Source organism: Aplysia californica, unplaced genomic scaffold (assembly GCF_000002075.1).
Source record: "Aplysia californica isolate F4 #8 unplaced genomic scaffold, AplCal3.0 scaffold00156, whole genome shotgun sequence".
In the NCBI taxonomy this organism is placed as follows: domain Eukaryota; kingdom Metazoa; phylum Mollusca; class Gastropoda; order Aplysiida; family Aplysiidae; genus Aplysia; species Aplysia californica.
In genome coordinates, this window is record NW_004797426.1 from 1,017,088 (window position 1) to 1,035,508 (window position 18,421).

General features: G+C 39.6%; 2 protein-coding genes across 2 annotated transcripts in view; both read left to right on the forward strand.

Moving 5' to 3' along the window:
• Nucleotides 1-93: 93 nt before the first annotated feature.
• Nucleotides 94-3,809, forward strand: LOC101845398 (uncharacterized oxidoreductase C663.06c; the record flags this gene model as incomplete). The annotated part of the gene is given in 4 exon segments (XM_005097525.3): nucleotides 94-321; nucleotides 1,409-1,625; nucleotides 2,437-2,605; nucleotides 3,352-3,809. Coding segments are annotated over 4 exon segments (849 nt in total). The 3' UTR covers nucleotides 3,587-3,809.
• Nucleotides 3,810-5,798: 1,989 nt separating this feature from the next.
• LOC101850331 (5'-3' exoribonuclease 1) overlaps nucleotides 5,799-18,421 on the forward strand; it is a gene marked incomplete in the record, with an annotated part of 54,945 nt that continues 42,322 nt past the window's right edge. Inside the window, 10 exon segments of the mRNA XM_013082045.2 lie at nucleotides 5,799-6,213; nucleotides 8,635-8,766; nucleotides 9,263-9,363; nucleotides 12,589-12,686; nucleotides 12,991-13,100; nucleotides 14,296-14,406; nucleotides 15,211-15,302; nucleotides 16,700-16,787; nucleotides 17,342-17,510; nucleotides 18,239-18,306. Coding sequence (XP_012937499.1) covers nucleotides 6,139-6,213; nucleotides 8,635-8,766; nucleotides 9,263-9,363; nucleotides 12,589-12,686; nucleotides 12,991-13,100; nucleotides 14,296-14,406; nucleotides 15,211-15,302; nucleotides 16,700-16,787; nucleotides 17,342-17,510; nucleotides 18,239-18,306 — 1,044 coding nt within the window.

The following is an 18,421-nucleotide window of genomic DNA, read 5'->3' on the forward strand; positions in this document are numbered from 1 at the left end:
TCTCTCTCTCTCTCTCACACACACACACACACACACACACACATACACACACACATAAAATTAATTATTTGATGTTGTCATTCCATCCACAAGATGCCTCTTGCAGCGCGCACTGTACTGGTGACTGGTGCATCCCGTGGCCTTGGGCTGACCTTCGTCAAACAGCTGATCAAGCTTCCGTCTCCGCCCGAGGTTATCATAGCAACATGCCGTAATCCCAGCGGGGCGTCAGAGCTACAGGCTTTGTCCCAGGCCAACAGTTCAGTCAAGGTGGTGAAGCTGGACGTGGAGAAAGATGAGGACATTGAGGAATGTGTGAAGGTTGGTGTTGATATATTATATATACTAGGTGGACCCTTTTTCGATGAAAGGAAGGATCCCTGCATTAACTTTAACTGGAAGTCATTGGCCTACTATATTTACACTCTACTGGGATGGAGCAGCAAATCTTGAGAGATGCAAAAAAATTAGAAGGTCTAGATATAGAGATGTATAGATTGATTCTCTATTCCTCTTTCGTGGTTGTACACTCCAGAATTTCAAAGGTGCACACGGTTAGTGAATGGAAGCCTCACCTGTTCACAATGGCGTCTTAGAAGACGGACTTTCCCAAGATTAGATCTAAACGAAACTAATGATAAACTGAAAATTAAACTACAGTGACTTCAGGCGCCTCAGTAAAACTGTGCACCCCTTAAATGATTCTGAACCACCGTTAACTTTGTCAAATTCGAAAGTTAAGTGGGTGGGAAGTTTTAGGCGGCCAAAGTGACGAACTTTCACAATATACATGTAATATGTATAGATATATATAATATAGACCATAAGATATGTGTACATGTACAGTTGACTTGATCTATTTGTGCTGAACTCGTTTGCATGGAGTTGATCTTCCGTTGTTAAGTCAAAGAGGTTATAAATAGGACAGCCTCTTTAATTGGGTTAAGCTGGTCTTGTTTTATGGGTCGCAGCACCTCTTCATCTTTTCAAGTACAAGTCCCAGCAGTTAAATTGAACTTTGGATGGGTTGATCATTTTTTCACTCCCCGGACGACATCAACACATCCAAAGTCAACTGTATATATATTTATAATTATATATATACAATTATGCAGTCTCTCTATAACGACATCGTCGGGTCCAGAAAAAAATGTGGTGATAGAGAGTTGTCGTTATAGAAAGGCAACCTAAAGTTACTGGGTTTTTTTCTTTTTCTTTTGTCTTGTTATAATGGGGGTTTTTTGCCTTTGGTCTATTTTTTAACACTTTGCCATCATATTTTGGGGAAAATCCAAAGAAGCTGGGTGGTAAACATCGCCAATCACCGAGATGAGGCGGCAAAGTGTTAGTCTTTTTTTTTTGTCTTTGGTCTATTTTTAAAGTCTTTTTTTTTGTCTTCCACCAACAGACAACGACATCCGCAGTCGGGGAGAAAGGCCTCTCTCTACTCATCAACAACAGCGGCATCTTTGAACCTGTGGGCACTAAGTCCAGGGATGTGGATGTGAGCAAAGGCAAGGATGACCACGAGAAGGGACATCTGACGGTCACTAAGCTGTTTGGGGGAAGCCTTGAGGACCAATCACGTGCTCTGATGCAGAAGCATTTCAACGTGAATGTTACAAGTAAGATTTGTTTTGCTTTGTTACGATGCTTTTTCAGTCTCTCTAAAAGTTTCTGTTTTGTTCTAACTGAAATGATTGATGAATCAAAGACCTTTTTCCTTCGGCTTTTTACATAGAAGGTAAAAAAAAATTGCTTTTGTTTAAAATGTATGGTCATTTTAAAGAAGACAACATTTATTATTAATTACATTTTATCATCTCGCTATCATTAGATAGTTCTTGTGAATTGCTATTTCCGGGGTGCTTTGATAGTCGAAGCAGACTTTGTGCTGTTGAGGCTAGAGAGGTGAGCAGAGTAAGCCTGATTCCCTGTTTGGACTTCTATCTATGTTGACATTCACCCCTTGGTGCTCATGTGACCTCATGCAGTTGCACGGTTTATAAAACATTACTAAAATTTAATAACTAAACTAAGAGGCTTTTAAACTGCACCATGTCATCATCATCATCATCAATAATGCCTTTCCCCCCTGGCAGGGTATAGGCCACATACAAACTCCTTCCATTTGTCTCTGTCCTGGGCCATCCTTCCCAGCTTGTGCGCCATGTCATGCCATGTTGAAAAGATGAAGGCTTGAGCCAGAGCAACTTTTACAATTGGATGTTAATCAACTGCCTTGTTATAGATAAATGATATCTTTTGCAATTGTGTTTTTAAATTGCATGAAAATGTTTCCCAGAGAAGTAAATGAGAGTTGCAACTTTATTCGGAGTATGATTCATGTATGCGAGCAAATTCATGAACTATTCAATTTTGTATATGTGAGTTTTAATAAGGACAAAAATCATCTTAACTATCTTTCTATTTTAGGCCCAATCATTCTGGTTCAAAAGTTACTTCCCTTGTTAAAAAAGGCAGCGGCACAGAAGTCGAGTGATCCTCTCAGCTGTAGCCGTGCCGGTGTCGTCAACATCTCCGCTCTGCTAGCGTCACAGGACTTCACACAAAACTATAGGGGAGGAGTAAGCTTACACTATAAGTACGTCTGTTTCTTGTTTGGTCTGTGTGTATCTCATATATTTATAATACATATATGATGCATAGATGCAGAAGGGAGAAAAGATACATTTTACTTTCAGGGGAGGGGGCGAACCTCATTTAAGGGAGAAGGGGGGGGGCAGGCCAGGATTAATTTGTTGCAACTGGCCAGTCTTGGGTGCATCTGTTTATGCAGAAGTTAATGTGAACAGTAGAGATCACATGCAGTATTCTGAACAGACTGGGACAGAGCCACAGAATGTACATTCCAGCTAAGAGAGGTACCATTTAAATGGTACTTGTGCGTTCGACTGTCTACTGTGGTGTTTTTCAATTAGTCTCATGTGACTAACCACAATGTACCAGATACACTTCCGAGACGCTGCATTCAACCACAAAGCATGGGTGGTTGGCGGGTGCTCTAGTGTGGTTTGCTTTTCCTATCAAATATCTATCGTCCTTATCTCCCCTCCTTCTTTTTTGTGTTTGTTACTCTCTTGTAGCACCTCTAATCTTCGGCACTTATATGACCTTATTGTGTTGCAAGTGCCGTAAAACTCTTACTAAAGCTAATACAACCACAAAGCTGTCACAGAGAAATTTTATACTATCACTTTCACACCCTTACTTCTGTCATTTTATTCTTGGATGATTTCAACTTTCTTTTGAATGACTAAAAGTTAACATTATACTTGTAAACGCTAATGTCTTTATTTTTGTCTTAAATTTTTCTTTTTTTGGTTTCAGATGCTCTAAGACAGCTCTAAACATGGCGACCATTATGCTTGATCATGAGCTACGAGATGCTGGGATACTCGTGACGTCTATACATCCAGGCTGGGTGAAGACAGACATGGGCACTGATCTGGGTCATATGACTGCAGACGAGAGTATAGCTGCATGTCTGGACACCATGGCCAAAGCAGACGTGAAGTCAGCGGGAAAGATGCTAAACTTTGATGGAAATGTTCTTACATTCTGATTTTGTTACTGTTACTGAAACTGCTCCTTCCCCAATGCGAATGTGTTTCATGTATATATAATCAAGTCCTCAGAGTAAGACAAATTAGTCGTACATCATGTCCCTTTTCAAAATGCTGTACAGCAGAGTCTTAACATTAACCCTATCCGTACACCCTGGGGTCATTTTGTACCCCTGGGGTTGTATTTTTCACACTTTAGAATACTTCTAGTATGAAAATCTCTTTGAAACTTTCAGTATTTTTCAAAAAATCATTTTGACAGACTGCTAGATCTATGCAAAGCGTACGGATCAGATTAACGAGTAAATTTCCTCTTTGCAGTGGTGGCACAGTCCAGTTCCCCACGTCGTATGGGCTCAAGATAATGTTTCCTGCATAACCAGAAACAAGGCATGCATGTGTGAGACAATGAGGAACATATATATGCTCCTCAAATTTACCTATTTTCTTTTTTTACTTTGAACAAGCAACTATTATCTAAATTTATTGTATTGGGAATAGCTTTCCAACGCCCCTGTGTATATGTCAAAGCGGATTGATTGTATTTTTCAAATAAAAAAACCATTGAACGGTTTGACAGTTTTGTGAGTTGTTTTCTAATATATATACGTCTGAATTTGCTTATTAGTCTATTGTGTTGTGTTGTGTTGTGTATGTGTGTGTGTGTGAGTATGTGCGTGTGTGAGTTTGTGCGTGCGTGCATGCATGTGTGTGTGCATGCGTTCGTTCATGCATGCATGTGTATGTGTGTGTACGCGTGGTGCGTTAGCGTGCACCCGATCCGCATCAGATCAAGAAGTGTAATCTTTAGGATCTTTGCCTTCCTAGAGGCTCTGAGTTTGATTTCAAGGTGGCCAAGTTTACTTTGGCAAATATTCCATTTGGACGGTAAACATGGTCATTTTGTAAATCCCTTTGATTCGGAGTCCAAAGAATCGCAGACAGCTATGCCCCCCAAAAAATGGGTTGTGGGAAACTGAGTAATTTTTTACTTGTGGTATCACATTTCGATTTCTGTGTGTTAGTTGAATTCTAAATAACCGCCACTGAACAATTGTATATCTTTACATTCCTGACTATGGGCCTTTGACAATTAAAAATGTTTCATTATGAGGCCGCAATTTTAAGAAAGCGCGTAAGGGGGCTGGGGCGGAAGTTATGTGTTTGTGTGTGTGTGTGTGGGGGGGTTAATGTGTCTTAAATCCCTGGTTTTGAAATCCATGTTTTAAAGTCCCGTACGGATGGTGAGTAGGCCTACCTGGTGAGGTTGGGGTTTACTTGTGCAGTCCGAGAATTTATCGTTTTTTTCTTTCTTAACACAAAATTTTCGTATTTCAAATGAGGCCACACTCTCTCTGTATACTCATCGGGTTCATTGCAACTTGGCCTTGATCCGAGTACATGTAACTGAAATCTCTCTCTTTCTCTCTCTCTCTCTCTCTCTCTCTCTCTCTCTCTCTCTCTCTCTCTCTCTCTCTCTCTCTCTCTCCACCCCCCAACCCTTTAAAGAAAAAACAGGTCTGAAATCCTGACAACCATATATGCACATTAACGATCCATACATCATTAATTTTCATAAATATTCTTGTCCCATAAATTATTTTCTGAGTGAGCAATGTTAATTTCGTCCATGAATTGTGAAAAGTCTCACGTTAAGAAAAGAACCACAAGTTTGTTTTCAGCTTAATTCCCAGGAGGGACGTAGGCCTACAACCGCATAGGCTTGGATAAACAGATAGAGTTATTCAGTACAACCACAAGGTTCTTGTAAAATTTTAAACAGGTTTAAAAAAAAACAAATTGTATCTGCATGTAGGTTATAACACGAAAGCACACAGAAAAATGAATATATAAGCCAACTAAAACCGGAGAGCGTTATATAATGATCGATTTTTTTAAAGGGAATACGCCAGTAGGCCTACGACTAGTACAGTAATGGATTATTAAGGTGGGGAAATTTGGGTTACAATGAATGCCAAAAATACAAACAACTTTGTACGTCTTATTATTACTTGTAGAATTGAGAGCCACATTACACAATTAGATTGCACCAGATGTGTAAGTAAACCCTCTCTGATTACACCAATACAGAACAATTTTGTAAACTACAGGTCGCCATTGTAATTTATATTTATTATATATTTTCATTTTAAAACACCATATTGTTAGCACTGAGAACAGTACAGTCGACATGAGAGAGAGAGAGAGAGAGAGAGAGAGAGAGAGAGAGAGAGAGAGAGAGAGAACGGAACCATAGCCTATTGACATGTAAATTAAATATTATGCAGTTTGAGTGGTGGCAACGCATTGACCTCTTGGGGTACATAAAATTATGGGTCACTTTGAAAAAATACCTTTTCTCTCACATTTCCCGATCTCGTCGGAAACCCCGAGATTTAGCTATTCAACGAGAACACAGTGGTAGTTTCAATATCAAACGAAATTTCATAGAGGCAGTGTCCATTTGGAAAATGATCCATACTCACACGAAGCTGTAAATTCTAAACTTCAGAGGGCCTGTTCGGCCAAATTTCTTTCAAAATCTATAACGATGGGAGTTCCCAAATTTTACAGATGGATTAGTGAGAGGTACCCGTGCCTCAGCGAGGTTGTGAAGGAGTTCCAGGTGGGAAACTGCAACGATTCCAAGGATCTATTTTGAATCTGTTTATTGCAGGTGTTGTGCAACATTAAAACAAGGCTAGATCTAGATCTAGATCTAGATCCTGTATCTACATCCAGCGCAGGACCACCTTTTTCAGATTAAATTTCAGGAGAAATTCCACATGATTCACTTTTACCACTAGAATCTATGTTTCTAAAACAGTTTAGAAGCACGGCCCTCTTACTTTTGTAGGCTACATTAGTTTAGTTTAGCCGGAAGGACTTCCGTAACGAGCGACCACCCCATCAAACACAATAAAGAAGAGGCCTAACCCAAACCCTAACCCTAACCCAAACCCAAACCCTACCCCATACCCCTACCCCTAGATCTACCCCTACCCCTAGCCGTCAATTCTCATGGGTCTCAATAGTCCGCTATTTAGCGGATTTCTGCTACCGCCATCCCCTCCGCTAAACTCTGCTACTGCTGCAACAGCGGGCCAATCAGAAAGAGAGTTATTGGGAGCAGGGTGACTGCCAGGCCCCGAGAATTAAAAAAAAATCGCAGAGACACGGGAAAATACATGATAAAAGATCTGAAATATTTGAAAACCATTTCCAATAACGTCTTCAAGTTCATTTCTGCCGGTCGCGATTGTGATATTAATAATTAATTTGGCTCTGAGAGTACGTTTCACGCGAACTGGCGGCTTTGACAGCAAGCGGAATTGTGTCACCAAGGCTCGACTGACTGGAAAATCAAGATCTACTTTCGCTTTCGTTACCACCCAGAAATTTGTCAGTAATTGTCTGATAATGCAACATTCATTGTAACATGCAGGCTCGGCATTACAAACGTGGTGTGGCCATGACAATAAATCAATACCGGTATTTGTCACTGTGCTGTCACTTGTGGGGGGGGCAACAAAAAAAAAAAAAAGAAAAGAAAGTTATACAAGCGTCTTGTTGGGGTCGCTTTTGTGACCGGTCAATGAACCTCCGCGCGTTCTGAGCGCTGCGAAGTACATCATGTACAGGACTCAGGTAAGGGGGGAGATTATTGATAGGGGGAGGGCTGGACGCAACACCAGAGGGAAAAAAAACTGAAACTGGAAATAAATGTTTAATGTAGTATAGAATTTTGATTACTACTTCAGCTCTCTGCAAACTGCAAAGTAAATTGTGCGTTGTTGCAGGCCTTGTGTGAAATCGAGAGCCGTCATAACTTGTAAGAAGCGTGTTATGGAACTTAAGGGTCTAAGTGTTCGTGTTTCATTGGGTTGGTGACATTAAATTAGATCTCTATATTTTAGCTTTCTGTTCAAGATTCGCAGATTTTCAGTATCACTGCATCTTGCCCTCCCGCAGTTCTTACACCTCTCACACTGAATAGGTCTACTTGGGCTATTCTACGTGTACTCTACTTTGAGTTTGAGTATATTAATTTTTGTCATTCACATTTATTATATAGGCCTATATATAACATGAATCATGACAGTCGATGTTCTGATTTAAACAGGCGAATATGATGAAAGGAAAATGTAAATAAGTCGCACTAGACTCCAGGCGCCACCACTTTCTGTACGTAATCAAGATTGTAAATATTAAAAATTTGGTACGTGACTCTACTTGAAATTATCTCCCAAACTCTCAAATTTTTGTGAAATAACATTGCTTTGATAAATTGATGGTTTTTATTTCAGCATTCTAGGGTTCAACAGTATAATAATAATGGGTGTTTCGCGAAAATGGGCTTCTGTGGCGATCACCCGGAAAGTTCCTCCTTTTTTAGAATTCTGAGTTGAGACCCATGATTCTGATCTGTCTCATAGTGGTCGCTTGTTACGGAAGTCCTCTCGTTTAGCCAGTTTAGCGGGGAGCCTCTCATCATGACCATGGTCCATGTCATTCATCATTCATGGTCTCATTCATCGAATCATGGCATTTCCCCCCCTACGTACAGCACGGCTCTCTAATGTATAGATCTAGATTAAGATCTAATTTTAAAAGTATGCTCACGGCCTTGATAATCGCTCAACTGGACGGCTTGACTATCGTTCGATGTCTTGGCCAAGAGACGCTCTAGGAGGTCAAGATAACTTGCTAAGTCATTGGTCTCTATAAAATAAAATAGGCTAGGCCTACAGGTAGGCTATCATTATCTCGTCCCATTTGCGGCCAAAGTAACCACTCTTCAGTCCAAAAGACGTTGTCTGTCTTCATTTGCATTGTTGTCTTGCTCCTGATTTTTAATATTTCCTAGCTCTGTACTTTAATCCTTTTTGTTCCTCTTGTGTGTTTAATTTAATATTTCTGCCTATCCGTGGCTGTGTCTTGGACTTGGTTTGTGTCATCTTGCCTTTTCTACTCTCACATATTGATGCTCTTAGAAAGGTTTGTTCTTCTTGTCGTTATAAGTTTGTTCCTTTTGTCGTTATTTCAGTTACCAGAGTTTGACAACCTGTACCTGGACATGAATGGCATCGTTCACGTATGCTCGCATCCTGATGATGAAAATCCTCATTTCCGCATCACGGAGGAACAGATTTTCAAAGACATTTGTCATTACATTGATGTAAGATCAAACAGCTTCTGCTGTTGTTGTGTTCTCTGTTTTTATTTTCACTCTCAATATGTCACACTTGTGATATAAACTTTTTTTGTGGGTGGTTTGCAGGTGGTCTGGTGTGATTTGCTCTTTCTTTCCTATCAGACATCTTTCTTCCTGATCTCTCCTTTTTCTTTTTTATGTTTGTTCTCTTGTAACATTACTAATCTTTGGCACTTATGACCTTATTTATTGCATTGCAAGTGCCGTAAAACTCTTACTAAAACTAAAACTAAACTGTTTTTAATGTTTACACTGTGACTTTTTAAATGGAGCATAAAACTGGATTACAATTTTTAAAGTTTTGTGGTACACTGTTTTTAAATGGAGCATAAAAATTGGATTTTAAGATTTTCTTCAGTTTTGTCGCACACTGTGTTTTTAAATGATTAAATGGAACTTGAAAATTCTTCTGTTTTCTTTCGCTTCATCTTCTGATACATGATATTTACGCTGCCCACAGTTTCTGTTTCGCATGATAAAACCAAGAAAGGTGTTCTACATGGCTGTGGATGGCGTAGCTCCCCGAGCCAAGATGAACCAGCAGAGAGGACGTAGATTCAAGTGTGTATTTACATGTTTACATAAATTTATATCTAATTATGTAGTGCTTGGTGAAGCCCACGCGAGATGCTCACTTTTAAAAACAATCAGGAAACGACAAATAAATGCAGTTTTTGGGACGCCTGAATAGACATTATAAGGGTCTTCTAGCTCTCACTGGCAAAATTGAAGACAAATGAGGCAGGTGTAGGCCCAGAGGAACCAAAACAAATGGGTAACGGGGAACGATCAGGGAAACATTGCTTTTTTAAGAGCATCTGAGCAAAGGAATGAATAGAGAACCATGATCACAGATATCTGTCGCAGATCTGGCACTGGATGATGATGATGATGATTTACATGTTGGGGAATGTGTGATCATTTTCACTTCTCTGGCACGGACTCTAGGCCTCCACGTCCACAAACAGATTTTGGCAACTGAACGTAACAACGTCAACACCCTGATTGAAAACAACAAGAGACAATTCTATCTTAACAAATTTCAAAATGTAAACTCCTGCAAGGAACTTTTTCGATTATCTGATCAATTATTGGGAAGGGAGAATTGTACACGGTTTCCACCTGGAACTGATAAAGAACTTTGTTGTAATTTTCTGCACTTTTTCAATGATAAAATTGAAAGAATAAGAACTGATTTAGACTCTGATATGTTAGATGTAAATACAAATATAGTTGTTGATGAAAATCTTGCAATTATGAACAAATCAACATTGAGTGAATTTAAAGTGGTATCAGAGAAAGATGTCATTAAGTATATCAAAGAGTCCCCCGCTAAAACATGCGACTTAGACCCAATACCCACTTCATTGTTAGTTACGTGCATCGAAGATCTTGCACCATATGTTACTCGTTTTATTAATATGTCACTCACCACTGGAGTCGTACCTGATCTTTTCAAACAAGCCATTGTAAAACCTTTACTTAAAAAACAAGGTCTTGATGAAAACGACATGAGAAATTTTAGGCCAGTTTCCAATCTAAACTTTTTATCAAAAATCCTGGAGAAAATCGTTTTGTGTCAAGTTCAACAACATCTAAAGGCCAATGACATGGAAGAACCTTTTCAATCTGCTTATAAAGGGCACCACAGTACGGAAACCGCTCTTTTAAAGGTATCATCAGATGTTTTAAATTAAATCGATAATAAAAAGTCTGTGTTTTGGTTCTGCTTGATTTGTCAGCGGCGTTCGATACCATCGACTACGAAATTTTACTAGAGAGATTGGAAAAGTCATTTTTACTATCAGGTACTGTTCTAATGTGGTTTAAATCATATCTAGACAATAGATTTATGTCAGTGAAAATTGGCAATGATATGTCAGATAGGTTACCTCTAAAATACGGAGTTCCTCAGGGTTCGGTCCTTGGTCCTGTCATCTTTACAGTGTACACGCAAAGTCTGTCATCAATAATTTCTTTATATGCCCTCAATTACCATCTTTATGCAGACGATACACAGCTGTATGGATTCACTACAACTGACAATGTACACAATCTCATAGATAGAATCGCCAGATGTATCAATGATATAAGAAAATGGATGTTCAAGAACAAATTAAAATTAAATGAGGATAAGACCGAAATATTATTTCTTCGTAGCAGCGCATGCAATGAAATCGACAATATCAGAATAAACATCAATGGCCACGAAGTATCAGCCCAAACTAAAATAAGAAATTTAGGTGTGATGCTAGATCAAGGTATGTCAGTGAAATACCATGTATCCAATCTTTGTAAAAATCTATATCTCCAGCTGAAGAAAATAGGGAGCATTAGAAAATATCTATCTGTTGGTGTCACCAAAACTTTAATAACATCACTTATATTGTCAAGGATTGATTATTGCAATTCCTTACTGGCTGGTGTACCTGATGAACAGTTACAACAACTACAAAGAGTACAAAATATTGCTGCCAAAATAATTACTAAAAAACTAAAGCATGATCATGTGACTCCTATTTTAAAAGCATTACACTGGCTCCCAGTGAAAGAGCTTTTAATATATAAAATCTGTTTAACTTGCTACAAGTGCTTAAATGATTTATCACCGGACTATCTAAAACAGCTTTTAACACCCTATGTGCCTCCTAGAACGCTCAGATCATCTAGTGACAAAACAACCCTTGTTAAGCCTAAAATAAATTACAAATCATATGGCCAACGCTCTTTTTCATATTTTGCCCCACTTGTTTGGAATGGGCTTCCAAAAACTATCAGAGAAGCAGAAAATCTGGAAATTTTTAAGAAGAAACTAAAATCATTTCTATTTTCATCATATTTCGATTAGACAGAATGCATCCAAGCTGTAGATCGTTGTGAGTTTGTATGTGCGTATGTGCATATGTATGTTTGTGTGTATGTGAGTATGTATATGTGTGTGGTGCGTGCGTGAGTGAATATGTGTTTGCATGAGTATGTAACACTATGTACCTTTAAAATTGATTTGTAAATCCATTATATGTATCATGTTAAGCGCATAGAGCATTGCATAAGTGGATATGCGCTATATAAATGCAATCCATTATTATATATCTTGAGTATGTTGAATAAGCATTTGCTGTGGTAGAATAGAGTCTGAACATTGTTGCAATGATCAGTGTCAATCTATTTCTCCTGGTACTTGAAAGTCTGAACTAGGTTTACAGCTTGTTTACTCCACTAGGTGTTAAAAAAATGTAAATCGTTTCCTGCATTCCTTTTTTATTTTGAAATCCTTTTTTATTCTTTAAGTTTTGCTCAGTTGTGTTGTGTTTTTGTCTCTGTTGTTTTATCGTGTGTGTGTTGTTCTTTTTTTCTTTTTCTTTTTTTTTTTGGTGGGGTGGGGTTACTGTTAATTAATGGTTTAAATAGCAGATTGTCCACTCAGAAATTTGTACTTTGTGCCTAAGTTGAAAGCTCTCGGTTTATAATAAAGATGATAGGTTCATATGAAGGCATCTGTTTATGAGATACTAATAATAATAGTAATGATAAATGACTTTTATATAGCGCTCAGCCCCGGTTAAAGTACACAGGCTCTGAGCGCTTTACAATACAGTACAATGTACAACAGTAACATATTGTGTTCTGACTAAAAGATAATTAAATGTCTGTCTGTTGAGGCATGCTGATTTTTTTTGTTCGCGAAAAGACAAAGTGTGTTTGAACTTACATATCATGTTTCATGTAAAAATGTAATGTAGAGTTTATTTCCCTACTAGCCATTTGAACTGGTTTGGTTTTCAGATCTGCAAGAGAAGCAGAAAACCTCATTGAACAAGCCAAAGGAAGAGGAGAAGTCCTCCCCACGGAAAAACGATTTGATTCCAACTGCATCACACCAGGTGAGTGGGTGGTTGGCGGGTGCTCTGGTGTGGTTTGCTCCTTCTTTCCTATCAAACGACTATCGTCTTTATAAATCTCTCCTCCTTCTTTTTTGTGTTTGTTACTCTCTTGTAAAGTGAATGTCTCTCATAGATCTGAATGATGCTCATTGTTTCCTAGGATGGAACATGAGGGGGGGGGGTGGCATTGTATCGTTTTTGCATTACATGGTGCCTTCCTCTTATTTCGAGATTGATTTTTCACAGCTCTTTTGAATACCTTTTGTGCATCGATTTTTACACTTTTTTAAAATCGCATCCTCAGGTACTCCTTTCATGGTGAGGTTACAAGACCATTTGAAATATTTTGTCGTGGACAAGATCACAAACGATCCTCTGTGGCAAGGACCAGAGATTTACCTGTCCGGCCATGAGGTGTGTTACCTGTAACAGATTTCTTCGTGTATGTCGGGGATAGCATTCAGGGTTCAAGATGAATTGTGGGTGGGAGGAGATTGCTTGTGGGTGGTTGGTGGGTGCTCTGGTGTGGTTTGCTTCTTTTTTCCTATCAAACATATATCGTCCTTATCTCCCCTCCTTCTTTTTTATGTTTGTTACTCTCTTGTAACACCTCTAATCTTCTGGCGCTCATATGACCTTATGCAGTTGTGAATTCCGTAAGACCCCAACTGAAACAAAAAACGGAGATTGCTTATTTCTTCTCCGCTTTCCTTTCAAGTATTTATTGTGCAGCTTTTTCAGATGGAATGTTCGTTCATGTTGTTTTGTGATATTTTATTTATGACCAGTACGGCTTTAAAATAGCCGAATCCAATTGCAAGTTGACTTTCAATTTGTTTTTGGCTGTTTAAGTGTTCGAATACACCGTCAGTTAATATGGATGCAAATGGTAACGAGCATCATGAGGAAACCTATGAACTGGGAGGGGTGGAAGAAGCCGATGGGATGGGTGAAGGTGATTCAGGACTTTGGGGTCAGTCCCCTTTGCTTTGAATGAGATGCACGGCAATTCCTTCGTGGGTTCTTTGAGCATTTTACCTATGGGGTGCCTCTGTTCCTGAAATTTCCACCTTTTTGTCTCTTTTATGAGAATTTGGGATTCCCGCATTGAACTTTCGTCTGTTCTGATCCATAATGTCTGTCCACGTAGTCTCTTTAGTTCTGAAAAACCTTGTCAGACCTTTATTTGTGGGTGGTTGGCGGATGCTCTTGTGTGGTTTGCTCCTTCTTTCTTATCGGACATCTATCATCCAGATCTCTCCTCCTTTTTTGTGTTTGTTACTCTCTTGTAACACCTCTAATCTTCGGCACTTATATGACCTTATTGTGTTGCAAGTGCCGTAAAATTCTTAATACTAGAACGAAGTTTTGTAGTGTCTGTAACATCATGTGTATCATCCTCGTGGTTCCAAAGTTTCTGTGTGGTTGGCGGGTGCTTTGGTGTGGTTTGCTCCTTCTTTCCTATCAAACACCTATCGTCTTTATCTCCCCTCCTTCTTTTTCGTGCTTGTTACTCTCTTGTAACACCTCTAATCTTCGGCACTTAAATGACCTTATTTTGTTGCAAGTGCCGTAAAACACTTACTAAAACTAACCAATGTTTCTGCAGACTCCCGGTGAGGGGGAGCACAAAGTGATGGACTTTATCCGCTACTCCAAGAGCCAGCCGGGCTACGACCCCGACACAAGACACTGTCTCTATGGTCTGGATGCCGATCTTGTAAGTCTTTACTACAAGTTTTATTTCTGTAAAGATTGTGGTAAAAATACTGCTGCCTCCCCCCCCCCCATCCCATTTGGAATATGCTTGACCCGTAGTGCAAATTTTAACACTTTGCAATCTCACAGCCAGCAGTACAAAATACCCCATCTGGTCACCCAGCCAGGAGAGTGACTGCAACTGACTTACCAGGCCAGGCGCAGAACTGCTCCAGGTGACCGGCCGGAATGGATAATTTTCACCAGCGCATTATTACGCCAAGTTACCGAAAAGTGTTAAGTCACAGAGGGGTTGCAGTTATGTCCAAAAGAAACAGAAAATGGCTGGCTTTGAATGTTGTGATGTCTGAAGGCATTGAGGGTGGGGGGTGTTACTTTACTTCAACTAAGATTCACATGGTTGAATAAGGCATTGCTGCATTGAACTGTTTCATTTTTTGTTGTTTTTTTTGCCATTTTAGATTTGACCAAAGAATTTATTGCTCTTTGAGTTATCTCAGCTAGTAGATTCCACTCTTTTTATTGAAACTTGATTCCAGGAAACACAGCGTTGTGAATGTGCTCGTGTAAACAACTGATATGTGGGTGGTTGGCAGGTGCTCTGATGTGTTTGCTCCTTCTTTCCTATAAAAAGCAATCTTTGTGTTTGTTACTCTCTTGTAACACCTCTGATCTTCCGCACTTCTATGACCTTATTGTGTTCCAAGTGCCGTAAAACTCTTACTAAAACAAAAGGAACAACTGATGTTTATTGTGGCATATATATAGACTATTCACATATTTTGGTGTATTTTTGTGCCCATAGATCATGCTTGGTTTGACCAGTCACGAACCACATTTCTCGCTGCTCCGAGAAGAAGTTCGCTTTGGTGGGAAGAAGGACAAGAACAATAAGAGGTACAACTGTAAATGGGACAAAAAGTCTCTGTGTAAAACGTACCTATAATGGTCTTGAGTGCATGGTATTATGGGCTTTTTGAAAAGCTATGCAGTATTACTCAGATTTTGATTTTCATACATTTTAGCCGTCATGCCACGTTTTACTCATGTGTTTTATTCGTTTGACTGCTGTGACTACTCCATTTTAGTGATAGGAAGGACATCAGTATAATTATTGCCACAGAATGATGAGGTTGTTGGGACTGGCGTCTGTGATGTAATAGATGTTAGGCACTTTTCCTTAGCACTCAAGAGACATGGGTTCAATTCCCGCTTGGGGAAGCTTTTTATTGAATATTCCATCTGCTGTCCCCTGGGACGCTACGTCCATCCCAACGTAGTTTGGCCCTGACTGATAGCCTTGAAACAGCCCACTTCTGCTAGGATCTAAATTGTGTCGACGGGGGCCGTAAAAAACACCTCAGTTACTATATATATTATATTTTACCGTGGTAGTCAAGCTGACGAAGAGAAATTGTCGACTGTCTTTAATAGAAATGAAGAACATCCGAAAAGTGTTTTCCTACTGCCTGCTTCGACGTGTGAAAGTTTGTGTGGCTGTCTTATTTAACTTTTGTTTCTTTCGCTAAATTGCATGATAATATGTTTTGTATGCAACAGCAGCAATAAAAGAAATTTTGGATTTTCGACTGGGGAAAAAGGCAAAGCAAATGCTGCTTTATTATTGAAGTGACCATCTCAGCATAGGTACAGTATCAAAAGTTCCCCAGTAAATTGGGGGGGTCTCGATAGTTTTTTACACTCGCCATTGATACTGGTGCACGTTGAGGTCTGGGTGTCTTACTTTTTCCTCCGGAGGACGAGAATTTTGCCCCGGTGGCTTTGGTGTTGTGGTTAGGTTGTTGGCTGTCACACGCGATAGCGTGGGTGGTTGGCGGGTGCTCTGGTGTGGTTTGCTCCTTCTTTCTTATCAAGCATCTGTCGTCCTGATCTCTCCTCCTTCTTTTTTGTGTTTGTTACTCGCTTGTAGCACCTCTAATCTTCAGCACTTATATGACCTTATTGTGTTGCAAGTGCCGTAAAACTCTGACTAAAACTAAAACGCGATAGCCCAAGTTTCATTCCTGAGTGAGAAGCACATCTTTGTCGAGTATCTCCGTCTTTTTGCGGCAGGGCTGTACGCGTCTCACGGAGGGTTGGCCCCAACTGCAGAGTCGGAAGCGCATCATTTTCTAAATGGTCTAACTTGTATCAATGAAAGCGTAAAAATACCTACACGTAAAATAATTTTTTTAAAAAGAGTTTTGTTGTGTATTTATGCTGTTAGATGGAACTAGGCTATGGCTTAATTGTTCTTACAAATTTATATGCATTCTCGATTGAACTTGTTGCAGACCTACAACACCAGAGGAGACTACTTTTCATCTTCTCCACTTGTCGTTGCTAAGAGACTACCTTGCTTATGAGTTCTCCTCACTAAAAGTAAGTCATTGTTGTTATTGGAATTAAATGTACAGCTGCGCTATTGTCTTGGTCACAGTGAAAATGGGATTTACTTGAACTTAACGTAGTGCTAGCTTGCAGCTCTTGTGACTTGCGTCTCTCCTCCCCCTCACCCCCTCACCTGGTATGTGACCTATATTTTCCAAATACCTTAAATATTGCGGTGGGTGGTTGGCGGGTGCTCTGGTGTGGTTTGCTCCTTCTTTCCTTTCAAACATTTATCGTCCTTATCTCCCCCTCCTTCTTTTTTGTGTTTGTTAGGCCTACTCTCATGTAACACCTCTAATCTTCGGCACTTGTATGACCTTATTGTGTTGTAAGTGTCGTAAAACTCTTACGAAAACTTAAAAAAACAAAAGCTTAAAATCGTTTGTTTTGTCTTTTGTGTTCAAGTACAATGTGCTGCGAGAAATAATATTTCACCAATAGTTTCTTTCTGTGTGATTAAAAAATAGTTTTTTTTTTTTTTTAAAGCTGTGTACATTGGTTTCGAGTTTTACCTTACTGTTATTTTATGCGTGTCCGTTTGTTAGGGGAAGCTGCCATTTGAATGGAACCTTGAGAATATCATCGATGACTGGATCCTGATGGGCTTCCTGGTGGGCAACGACTTCATCCCTCACCTGCCCCACCTCCACATCCACCACGACGCCTTGCCGCTGCTCTGGAGGACATACATGACCGTTTTACCGCAGCTAGATGGTACGATACTTTGTTGGCAGACTTATGGGGGTTTTTTTGTTTGTTTTTGTCCCATGTCCTGATTTGGTGCGCTTGTTTGTGGGTTACGCAAGAATGTTTGGACATGGTCTCTCTCTCTCTCTCTCTCTCTTCTGGCGCTGTGGCTTCCTAAACGGTCAGCGATGCCGACAGCACGCAGGAACACAACCCTCGCCCGGGGGTGTGCAAATTGTTATGTTTTCTAGAAAAGCGAAACAAGAAAAAGGGGAATTGTTAAGTCTTTGATGATGAAGATGATAAAGATGATGATGATTAGGCAGGCTTGTGTTATACTATGTCCAGGGGGCTTGTTTGGACAAAGATTAAGGATGCTGGTCTTTCTTTTGAAGGTCGTCTATGCGGTTTTCAGTTCATATCAAGTCTTCTCAGGAATGAAAATTTTTAAGGTTTTATGAAAAGGTGTGGGTGGGTGGTTGGCAGGTGCTCTGGTGTGGTTTGCTCCTTCTTTCCTATCAAAAGCTATCATCCTTCTCTCTCCTCCTCCTTTTTTGGTGTTTGTTACTCTCTTGTAACACCTCTAATCTTTGGCACTTATACGACCTTATTGTGTTGCAAGTGCCGTAAAACACTTACTAAAACTAAACACTTGTGTTGTTTGGCTGGTGATTGAACTTGAAGGCAATTTCACTTCTGTTGTAGAAGTTTTGAATTGATTTTATACATTTGTTTAAAAAAAATTATTTTTCCAGGCTACTTGAATGAAGCTGGCCACCTCAACCTGAAGCGTTTTGAGAAGTATTTTGAGGAGTTGTCAAAGGTATACCTATCATTTCTGTAATCGTGATTTTATTTTTATAGTTTGCGTTTTATTAGTAGTAATTCCGTCGTTATGTTGCTTGTTTGTGTGTGTGGGCGTTTTTTTGTGACGGGGG